The sequence below is a fragment of the Carettochelys insculpta genome, chromosome 13 (assembly GCF_033958435.1).
Source record: "Carettochelys insculpta isolate YL-2023 chromosome 13, ASM3395843v1, whole genome shotgun sequence".
NCBI lineage: Eukaryota > Metazoa > Chordata > Testudines > Carettochelyidae > Carettochelys > Carettochelys insculpta.
Window position 1 is genome coordinate 11648788 of NC_134149.1, and position 11667 is coordinate 11660454.

The window sequence follows — 11667 nt, forward strand, 5'->3', positions numbered from 1 at the left end:
AGATAGATGAGGCTTTCTTCAGGCAGCTTAGTGAAGCTTCCAAATCACAGGCCCTGGTTCTCATGGGAGACTTTAATTATCCAGGCATTTGTTGGGAGAGCAATACAGCAGCACACAGACAATCCAGGAAGTCTTTGGAAACTATTGGGGATAACTTCTTGGTACAAGTGCTGAAGGAACCGACCAGGGGCCATGTGCAACTTGACCTGTTGCTCACAAACAGGGAAGTACTAGTAGAAGAAATAGAAGTGGGGGGGAACCTGGGCTGCAGCGACCATGAGATAGTAGATTTCAGGATCTGGACGAAAGGAAGAAGGGTGAGCAGTAACATACAGACCCTTGATTTCAGAAGAGCAGACTTTGACTCCCTAAGAGACCGGATGAGCAGGATCCCTTGGGAAACGAAGATGAAGGGGAAAAGAGTTGAAGAGAACTGGAAGTATTTTAAAGAAGTCTTACTGAAGGCACAGGAACAAACAATCCGGCTGCATAGTAAAAAATGCAAACGTGGTAGGCAACCAGCTTGGCTTAACAGGGAAATCCTTAGTCAGCTTAAATTCAAAAAGGATGCATACAAGAAATGGAAACGAGGACATTTGACTAAGGAGAAGTGTAAACATATGGCTGGAGAATGCCGGGCAGTAATCAGGAAAGCAAAAGCACAATTGGAACTGCAGCTGGCAAGGGATGTGAAGAGTAACAAGAAGGGTTTCTACAGGCATGTGAACAATAAACGGGTTATCAGAGAAGGTGTGGGGCCATTACTAGATGAGGGAGGTAACCTAGTGACAGATGATGCAGGAAAAGCTGAAGTACTCAATGCTTTTTTTGCCTCAGTCTTCACAGACAAAGTCAACTTCCCAATGATAGTCCTAGATGATGCAATACGGGAAGGTGGAGGGCAGCCATCTGTGGGGAAGGAACAAGTTCTCAGCTATCTAGAAAAACTTGATCTGCACAAGTCCATGGGTCTGGATTTAATGCACCACAGGGTACTGAGGGAATTGGCAGAGGTCATTGCTGAACCTTTGGCTATTATCCTTGAAGACTCTTGGAAATCAGGGGAGATACTGGATGACTGGAAGAAGGCAAACGTAGTGCCCATCTTTAAAAAAGAAGGACAATCCAGGGAACTATAGACTCGTCAGCCTTACCTCAATCCCTGGCAAAATAATGGAGGGAATCCTCAAGGAATCCATTTTGAAGCACTTGGAAGAGGGGAAAGTGATCAAAAGTAGCCAACATGGATTCACCAGGGGCAAGTCCTGCCTCACCAATCTGATCAGCTTCTATGATGACATAACAAGCTCTGTGGACATGGGGAAGTCAGTGGATGTGATATACCTTGACTTCAGCAAGGCTTTTGATACGGTCTCCCACAACATTCTTGTCCATAAGTTAAGGAAATATGGATTGGATCCTTGGACTATAAGATGGATAGAAAGCTGGCATGATGGTCGGGCCCAACGGGTAGTGGTCAATGGCTCAATATCTGGATGGCGGTCTGTTTCAAGCAGAGTGCCACAAGGCTCAGTTCTGGGGCCGATGTTATTCAACATCTTTATTAATGACCTGGATGAGGGACTGGATTGCACCCTCAGCAAGTTTGCAGATGACACAAAACTAGGGGGAGAGGTAGATACGTTGGAGGGTAGAGAGAGAATCCAGAGGGACCTGGATAAATTGGAGGACTGGGCCAAAAGAAATTTGATGTGGTTCAATAAGGAGAAGTGTAGAGTCCTGCACCTGGGGCAGAAGAATCCCAAACATTGTTACAGGCTGGGGACCGACTGGCTCAGCAGCAGTACGATGGAAAGGGACCTAGGGGTTATGGTGGATGAAAGGCTGGATATGAGTAAACACTGTGTCCTTGTAGCCAAGAAAGCTAACAGCATACTGGGGTGCATTAGGAGGCGCATTTCGAGCAGATCTACGGAAGTAGTTATTCCTCTTTATTCGGCACTGGTGAGGCCACATCTGGAATATTGTGTCCAGTTTTGGGCCCCCAGTATAAAAAGGATGTGGATTTGCTAGAGCAGGTTCAGCGAAGGGCAACAAAAATGATTAAGGGGCTGGAGCACAAGACCTATGAGGACAGGCTGAGGGATTTAGGCTTGTTTAGTTTACAGAAGAGAAGACTTAGAGGTGATTTAATAGCAGCCTTCAACTTCCTGAAGGGGAGCTCTAAAGGGGAGGGTGAGAAATTGTTCTCAGTGGTGTCAGATGGCAGAACAAGGAGTAATGGTCAGAAATTGAAGAGGGAAATGTGTAGGTTAGATATTAGGAAAAACTTCTTCACCAGGCGGGTGGTGAAGCATTGGAATGCGTTGCCTAGAGAGGTGGTGGATTCTCCGTCCCCTGAGGTTTTTAAGTCCTGGCTGGACAAGGTCCTGGCTGGGATGACTTAGTAGGGGTTGATCCTCCTTGAAGCAGGGGGCTGGACTAGATGACCTCCTGAGGTCCCTTCCAGCCCTATGATTCTGTGATTCCATTTCTCCAAACTGTGGTCCCCCCGAGTAGCCTCATTCAGCTGCCTTTCCCTTATCTTGTGCTGTTTGGTTTTAATACACAAATAGGGCAAGGGCAAATTCAAGCCAAAAACTGAATGAGAAATCAAAGCTGAATTTTAGCTAAAATCTTCATTGGAATTTAGCAGGGTTGGGGCAAAATTGTGTGTGTCTGATTTCAATTGTCCTTGCTTTAAGTTGTTTATAACACCAGTTGAAACACAGGAGGGCTGCAGAGAATGGAGGTTGTTTGTAACTCTGAAATGTTTGTAATTCTGAACAAAACTGCATGGTTGTTCTTTCAAGTCTGCAGCTGAACATTGACAGCACTGAAACATTATTATGCAGCAGAAAAATTTTGCTTTTAACCATCTTATATAAAACACAGGTACAGTTTTCTTACCTTCTCAAATCTTTTTAAAAACCTTTACCTTTTTTAATAGTTTAACACAATACTATACTGTATTTGCTTTTTTGGGGTCTCTGCTGCTGCCTTATTATATGCTTCCAGTTGCATATGAAGATAGTTAACTGGTCAGTTCATAAATCTGGGCTCATAACTTTGAGGTTCTACTGCATCTTTAAAGGGGCATAGTGGGGAAACAGGGCCATACCCGAAGACATCCATCTTTATCTTGTCACTCACAAAAAAACACTAAGTGTATTGTATGTAGTGGTTTCTGAGTCAGACCACTCCAGCGTTAAAATAACAGATCTGCTTCTCAGCCAGCCAACCGCTGTGGTAGGCCAGTAGTACTAGTTTAACCATTTGGCAGATGCTATATAGGAAACCTCTTTCTCAGGTGAGCCAACAGGGAGGGACTTTCCCTTTCTGAGTCACAGAGCTGTGCTGATTGCTTAGCTGTAAGTTGCTGTCCGAATATTTTATGCAGAACCAACTGTGGAAGCAGGTCAGTAGTTTGACAGTTGTGGTTTGTTGGAGTCTGGGTTGTTTGGTTTTGTTGCTGTTTATTTTTATGAGTAATATGAATTATTTAGAGGAGACTCAGAGTTGTTCTTCAGTCCCAGAAGCCCTTTTCCCCTCCTGGATCAAGAGAGCACCTTCTTTTGAGAAAAGGCACAAGGGCAGACATGCCACAGGCCCTTTTTTCTAAACAGCAGGCCAGGGGGCACCAGATTTTTGATCCCTGCCACATTCTTTCCAAGAGAGTTGGACTGATTTGTCAAAAGAGCAGACTGTTTTTTTTTTGATCCATGGTTTTGTGTGTGGATGTGTTCTTTCGAAAAAAGTTTTTCAGAAGAGCTCTTCTGCAACAAGTTCTTTTGAAAGATTGCTGTAGTGTAGACAATTCCACACTGAAGAAGTTCAGCTTCTAAATTGCTTATGTAAGCCAGTTGTTTCCATCCTCCTCTGCACCCCCAAAACGTGCTGCTTCTGCTCCTTCCTTTTATTTCTCCCTCAGCTCCCATCTCCGGTCCCTCTTGCCTCTCCTTTTATTTTCTCTCATCCTCCCGCTCCTCTGACTTCATTTCTTTCTGCACTTAGCTTCTTTCTGCTTTTCTCCTCCGGGCCAATCCCCGTCGCCCTTGCATGCTCCCTGTGATGTCAACAAAATGCATGTCCGTGTCATAATAAGGAATGAGCTCCTCCCAGCTGTTCAACCCACCCGTTGCTGTATTTCACTCATCCCAGTGGTGCGTAAAGATCTCACGGCAGCTCAAAGTCCCCGCACGTTTTGCGCGGAGCTCTGCCTGGGCCTGTTCCGACCTCCCTTCTCATCGGCTCCCCATGAGCTCTCCTGGAAGTGGTACCTCGAAAGCTGGGCAGGGAGGGGCGCAGCCCCCTTCAAGGCCCTGGGTCTGCTCGGACGTGCCTCCCGCGTGCGGCTGACACCTTGCGGGGCGGGGAGCCCCGGATCCCGGAGCGCGCAACGTGAGTACAGTAGGACTGATGTCGATCCACGCTGGGTAAGCGGGGGTCGCATTAAACCCCATCCCCGCCAGCCCCAGCCCCAGCCCCAGCCCCAGCCCGGTCGCTGCCTGGCACTGCCGTGCGCCGGGCACATGCACGGGGGAGGGGGAGGGTCGGAGCCTACTGCCACCAGCTCCAGGACACGGGCCGGACGCGGACCCCCGCAGCAGCTCGGGCCGGGCGAGCGGAGCAGCCGCAGGGTAGGTGCACGGGGATGCTGGGTGGCGCGGGCGGGCAGCCCTGGCAACCCCCTTTCCCCCGGGCCTACCCAGCGCCGGCTCTGCTTCCCCCGGCGGGTGTTCTTTTTGAATGAACGAGCCGGGCCGGCGGAAGCCAATCGTCGGCCGGAGGCGATGAATATTCATCAGCTTCCCCGCCAATGGCAGGGCGAGGAGGTTGTTTTAAACGGCGGAGGCCGGCAGCCAATCAGGCCGCTCTCGGAGGCAGCCAACGCGAGGCTGAGCTGAGCAGTGCTGAGCCCCGCGTCGTGCCCTGCGCTCCAGCTACTGCCCAGACTAGCGAACAATACAGGTATGTTCGGCGCCGCTGCCGCTCCGCCGGGCAACTTTTTCGGGGGGCGTCTGCCCCCGCCCCGCCCCCGCGCTCCCGCCCCCCCTTTTCTCTGCCTCCCGCCTTCTCCGCCCCTCTCCGGCCGCGTCGCCCGCGTCCCGGCGGTGGGACAAACTTTTCTCCCCTCCCGTTGCATGGAGCGCGCCCGGCTCCTACTGCTGTGCCCAGCGCCGGCCGGGCCGGGCAGGTGCGGGGCAAGACGGGGAGAGGCGCGTGGCGCCCCCGAGACCCTGCGTCCTTCGCAGCCCCCCGCTCCCGGGGCGCCCCTAGTCCGCTGAGGCTCCACGCAGCGCGGAGTGTGTTGCGTTCTCCCCGCCGCGCCGCCCCGCGAAAGGCGCAGCTCGCCCCGCGCCGGCAGGGAATCGTCCTGCGGCCGTGCCTGAGAAATGCGCGGCGCTGCTCCGGCGCCGACCCGCGTGGGCTCCGCGGGGCTGCCGGCGGGGGAAGTTGCCGGCCGTGCGCAGTGCTGTGCCCGCCGTCTGCGCTGCATTAATATGGCTGTCGCTTTAGCATCTGACAGGGCTAAACCCTGCGCGCTGCGCCCCTGTGCCCCGCCGGAGCAGTTTTTTACTCGCCCTCCTTCCAGCCCAGCTCCCCCGATTCCTTCGCTTCCCTTCCCGCTTCTCTTCCCCTACCCGGGAAGGTGGGTTTCGTGCCCCGCTGCCCTGGCTGAAGCCCCAAGCCGCCTCTTTCTTGCGCCGCGTTCCCTCTGCTGTGGGCATTAATATGGCTGGCGCTCGGCAGCTCCGGCTAAGGAAGAAAGACGTGTAAGCAGCACAGAGAGCGGGAGGGGGGATCTAGGCGGGGGAAATCTCCGCTCAGGAGCCCCGCAGAGCGGCCAAACCTTTCGCTTTCGCCCCGGCTCCTTTTGCCCTATTCCCTCTGCTGCTTGGCGGGGCGGCCGGGGCCCCTTTGGGGGCTTTTTGCACTTTTCCCCCTCGGCGCGGCTGAGCGCAGCCTGGGCTGTAATGGCTGCACGGGAGTCTTTGTTACACAGAGTATTGCGCTAGGCAGCGACCTGGGGCGGGGGGGGAGCTCCTTAACTCCCCTCTCCTGCCCGCGCCCCGGCCCCCATGGCCCCCGGCCCCCGCCGGCAGGACAGAGGAGAGGTTTTTCTAGCGGAAGGGGGGTTTTGGGGGGGCTGGGGGCCCGGCAGCCCCCGCTGCGAGGCGTTGGTTGGGCAGAAGGGGGTGTGCGGCTTTGTTAGGCATAGCAGCCTCACTGCCTTAGAGAAGCCATTTTAGCGAATGGAGCCGGCTATGGGCGAGGAGAACAGCAGCTAGTTCTCTATATCCCTGCCTAGCACCACGGCTATAGATACTCCTATGGCACGGGTGAGAGCCCCACACTCTACCCCAGCCATGCCAGGCTGGGTCCCCCGCCCGGGGCCACCCCCCAGGCTGGCAAAGGGGCTCATTTCAGGGGCACTTTCTTTCATGAAGAAGCATTTCACAAAATGGAAGATGAATTATTGGTGTCTTGGTGACCTGTCGTTTTTTTTTTTTTTCCCCCCTCCTTCCACTGGAGTCTCAGGCAAAGGAGCGCGCTGCTGAGCCGGGCACAGCCTGGCCACCCGGGTCCCCCTCATTGCAGCAAATGCCCCATGCCATGGGCAATATGCAAAAGGGGGGGGGCTGTCTGCATTTTTGCTGTGACCTTGGGAAGAGGGGGGCAGAAGATGGCGGGAATCGAGGGGGGAGTGAAACCCTAAAACAATCCTGCCTTTTTAATCTGAAACTTTGCAAGCAGATATGTTGCCTCTTAATATGTGACAGAAATGGAGAATTTTTTTTTTTCCTACTTTTTTCAGGAGTCTGTTTGGGGCAAGGGGAGAAAAACGTATCTTTAGTAATTTACAGATGGGGGGCATGGGAAGGAGTCTGGAAAGCCACTTTTACTGCCATGTGGGATTAGGGTGCACAATTAAATACTAATATTGGGCCAATACATTTTTTTTTTTTTTTTTTTTTTCAAACTCTTGAAAAGGATGCAAATGGAAAATATTTCAGCAGGGGGCTGGAAAAATTAAAATGAAGAGAAATTTTTAAACCACCACCAAAAGTTAACGTCTTGCTGTCGGTAACTTGCTAATAACATCCTCACGCTGACTGCTCTAAATCATGTCACTTGGTGGAGCAAAAGCAAATGTTTCTTGTCATGCAGGGGTTGGCAGGTGGTGATGTTTTAAAACTAGCCCTTACTACTTTTTTAAAAAAACATGGTTTCAGTGAAAACTACTGCATTTGTATCGGCTTGAGGGGGAAATCAGTGAAAGCTTCTCTCTTGGGTGACAGCAATTACATATGAAATCTAGCTTGCCTGAAGGAATAACTGACTGGTGTTACGCACTCTGTTCAAACTCTAATGTGACCACCAACTCTCCATAATATTTTGTCTATTTATAAAATAAAATTTGTATAAAAATCTAAGATCATTTAAACACTTTTCTCTCTATAATGAGATGCTACTGAAATATGCAAGATCCAGTTCTTGAGGCAGAACCACTTAATTCTGGGCAAACAACTTGAGTGTGGGTTTAATATAACCATTTAGATCACTGATCTAAACTTTCTCCTCCATACAGAGGCAAGATGGCTAAAGGTGACCCGAAAAAGCCTAAGGGCAAGATGTCTGCTTATGCCTTCTTTGTGCAGACATGCCGTGAGGAACATAAGAAGAAGAACCCAGAGGTTCCAGTCAACTTTGCAGAGTTTTCCAAGAAGTGCTCAGAAAGGTGGAAGGTACTTTATAACTTTCTTGAAGTAATGCCGTGTTTCTAGAATGGTAGCTTCTTGTGATACTTGTTTAAATCTAGGGTTGACTTTAATTTCAACCCACATCCCATTCTTAGTTTTGTGTTTTCTAGGTACTGAGAAGATTTATATTTTGTTTCCAGAGTCTATTGGAAACTTAGCTGCTCTTTCCACTTCTGTTCTTTTTCCCAAACTTCTCTAAGAGACCACCTTCTATTTTAATAGCCTAGGTCTAGAAGGAGGAGACTGAGGCGATTTTGTTTTCATTGATCCTTGCTGAGGTGGCCTCTTGCGATGGTGAGCTTTGTGAGTCATTGTCCTCCAAGGTGGCCTCCATCTGGTGAAGACGCCATAAGCACATAATTCCAGCTGAAAAGGGCAACATACTGAGTGATCATCTGTGTCTTCTTTCAGACCATGTCTGGCAAAGAGAAGTCTAAATTTGATGAAATGGCCAAAGCGGACAAGGTACGATATGATAGAGAAATGAAGGATTATGGACCAGCTAAGGGTGGCAAGAAGAAGAAGGACCCTAATGCTCCAAAACGACCCCCGTAAGTAACTTTTCTGCAAGGCTGTACATGTGAATAACTTAGTTCAAAATTAGTTATAGCAGTGAATTTTTTTTCCCTCTTGAAGATGCAAGTTGAACACCCTCGGATCAATATTCTTGATCTATGGAATAGGCTTAGTAGTTGAATCTTGTGTGACTCACATAGTTTTGCATTTTTTCCAGCTGTCTTCTATGAACTAAACTTGAAGAGGGTAGGACGTGACAAATTGGGGTGTCCAAAACCAACACTACCTCAAACTGTGCAAGTGTAAAGTTTGTAAATAGTGCACAAGTGTTTTAAGGCTTTGCAAGTCTTGTGCATAAGCATACCCAAATGTACAATGTGTGGATATGAAAAGAAAGGAGAGGGAGACTGGGAGAAAGCAGTTCTCTCTATCCAGAAACTCTGGCTGCTGTTTCACAAGACTGGAAACTATTTGGGTGGGTGATGGGGAAGATCTTCAGTTCTAATATTTGGTTTCTGATTCTGAGATGCTCACTTTAATATGAAACTTTTTTCCAAGGTCTGGCTTCTTCCTATTCTGTTCAGAATTCCGTCCCAAGATCAAATCCACAAATCCCGGCATATCTATTGGGGATGTAGCAAAGAAACTTGGTGAAATGTGGAACAACCTCAGTGATGGTGAAAAGCAGCCTTACAATAATAAGGCAGCTAAACTGAAGGAGAAATATGAAAAGGTAAGGCTAGGTTGCACCTTGAGTGTCTTAATTACATGAGAGTGGATGTGGGCATGATCTCATCATTTAAGAGGAAATGTTTCATATTACAAAGGTGCTAGGTTTATAAAGCTTCTTTGACATAGTATGGTGGATACATGCATACTGTATAGTACACTTAAACTTCCACATAGTGGCTGAACTTGCCCTTTGGCAAACTTCAAGCAGGTCTGTTCTTCCCAGGATACGTGGCAGATAGCTTATGGCTTTCTGTCCCCCACACGTGACGCTTTGGCTGCTGACTTTGCTGGGGGGAAAAAATCACTTCAGCACTGTAAAAATTAAAAGTGTAACTTCTGAAAGTAAATGTTTGTTTTTTATTTAAAAATCCAAAATTCTGAACCCAGGATGCAAATCTAATGCTTAGACTACTCGGGTACTCTTTAGTACCCATAAGTCCATAGACTGTAGCTCCAGCAGCCTTTCCCTTCAGAAGAAAGCTGCTGAATGCTGGTGTCTGTACACTTACTGCTACTGTTGTGCAAGTGATCTATACATTTATTACTTAGAGCAAATTAAGACATCCTCTTGACTTTGCAGGATGTTGCAGACTACAAGTCTAAAGGAAAGTTTGATGGTGCAAAGGGTGCAGCAGCCAAAGCTGCCCGGAAAAAGGTAGAGGAAGAAGATGAAGAGGATGAGGAGGATGAAGAGGAGGATGAAGAAGATGAGGATGATGAATAAAACTGTACAATATTTGTCTGTGAATATCATAGAGTAGGGGAAACACCATAAAAGAAGCACCTCTTATTTGAGATGGTGCTGTTGCCCTCATTAGGCTTAATTACAAAATTTGGATTCTGATCGCATTGTAGTTTCTAAAAGTGCTCTAGAAATGGTAACTGGTTTACATGAAGTGGCCATGGGTGTAGTGAGCACCCTGAAACTGTATCAAAGTTGTACATATTTCCAAACATTTTTAAAATGAAAAAGCGCTCTAGTGTTCTCCTCACTCTGTGCACTTTGCTGTTGGTGTAACAAAGCATTTAAAAATGTTTCAAGCATTTTTTTTTAATTTGTAAGGTGGTGTTACTATATGGTTATTGGCTAGAAAATCCTGGGTTATAAACTGTACATATCTATAGTTTGTAAAAACTAGACAAATTCTTGTGGTACATGCTTAGAGTTGTGATGCCTTTAGGGAGGGGGTGATTACTTTGGAAGGCTGTACCTTCCGTAGGGTACCATGGCCCAAAGCATGCACTGTGAGGGTAGATCTATTTACACTACAGTGCGCGTCCATTTAGCTTAAAGTTGTCTTTCTGTATATAGTGAGATTAGCATTCTGCTGCCATTCTTAGTTGTGGAAGGGGGTTCAGCTGGCATGAGAAGTGTAATGGGTTTTTTTAGTTAAGTGCGGTAGTTTTTTAAACTGAAACTGTTAGACCTCTCTTCATTGTCAACGAAGCGAAGAGCAAGTGCAGCAATGGAAGTTGAAAAAACACTCTGTACTTAAAACAAACTTGCAACGTTCTGTTGGTTTTTTGTATGTTTAGAATGCCGAAATGTTTTTTGAAGCAAAATAAACAGTATTACGTTTTTAAAACTGTCCTTGACACCATTCTAAATTCCTGGTTTGAAAAGTACCTTGACAGCAAAAAAGTTCATTTTGAAGTTTGTGGCATCCCTCGGGCTGGTTAACTTTAAACATTCTGTCTCAAGGATAAAAACAGGCTAGCTAGAACTGGCTTTGTTGAAAGAGATGGCTGCTCAAGCTAATATGCAATCTTACCTGTTTATGGCTGAGTAGCATAAGGTGCTATGCAAGTTTGAACTCTGTTACTTGAACAGGGGAGCCTAAATGAACATTCATGACTAATTATGTGTATGTGTGTACATAGCATTCAAAAAGGCAGAAAGGTAGGTGGCTAGTGTGAGGCTGACTCCGTTGAACAAATATAAAAGCATTAGTTTAAATTGGATTTTTTTTCCCCAGTTGTGTTGGGTACATTTATAGCCCAAATGCATTGCTGTACATATTAAAATGTGCCTTTTTTTGTCCTGTGTTGAACTGTTTCAGACTTGTGGTTTTTTCTAGCTTTCTAATCCTCAGCAGGAGAAATACTAGACAACTACCTAATTTCTCTGCTGAACTAGAAGTGGTGGCGCAGGTTCTTAACACACTAGCCTGCGGGGTTAGGTAAGAATGCGACCTGGGTGCAGGGAGATGTGTTGAGGTTCTGTAATTACCCCTCTGAAAACCTGTAGACTTTATGGCCACTAATCATTTCATAGTGGAGCGATTGTGTTGACCTTTTATAAAAGCAAAAGGGAGTTCCTTTTATGGAGCTAGTGGGGCTAATATTATGTTCTTTCTCCTGCACATCAAAAATCATGTATTTTAAAAGAATAAAACTAGCTGGCCCTTACTATCTGTATCCCTTTCTTGCTTTGTCCACAGAGAAGACCAACCTCAGTCTGTACTTTTAACAGCTACGCAGAGGGAGGTGGAATGCCTTTGTAGTTAGGGATTTATCAGTTTCACGACATCTGTTTCCAAACTACAAGCGTACAGTGAAATAGGGTAAACTCTACCCAGCTCCACGCTGTCTTGCATTACCATTGCAAACCAGATTGCATATCTACAATTCACACTGTAATGCTTGTGAGCTG

At 47.4% G+C, this 11667-nt stretch overlaps 1 protein-coding gene across 1 annotated transcript; it reads left to right on the forward strand.

Annotated features, from left to right (window-relative positions):
* Positions 1–4819: 4819 nt before the first annotated feature.
* On the forward strand, positions 4820–11060 carry HMGB3 (high mobility group box 3). The gene is made up of 5 exons (XM_075007891.1): positions 4820–4971; positions 7595–7751; positions 8178–8317; positions 8841–9015; positions 9595–11060. The coding sequence occupies exons 1-5, from the start codon at positions 4820–4822 to the stop codon at positions 9736–9738; spliced, it is 768 nt and encodes a 255-aa protein (XP_074863992.1). The 3' UTR covers positions 9739–11060.
* The last annotated feature ends 607 nt before the right edge of the window (positions 11061–11667 follow it).

Bases quoted from the DNA above. Each gene is read 5' to 3' on its own strand.
- HMGB3 (XM_075007891.1), top strand. From the start codon at position 4,820: ATGGCAGGGCGAGGAGGTTGTTTTAAACGGCGGAGGCCGGCAGCCAAT. The intron at 7,752-8,177 runs GTACTTTATAAC...GTCTTCTTTCAG, and splicing joins AGTGCTCAGAAAGGTGGAAG to ACCATGTCTGGCAAAGAGAA. The intron at 9,016-9,594 runs GTAAGGCTAGGT...TTGACTTTGCAG, and splicing joins TGAAGGAGAAATATGAAAAG to GATGTTGCAGACTACAAGTC.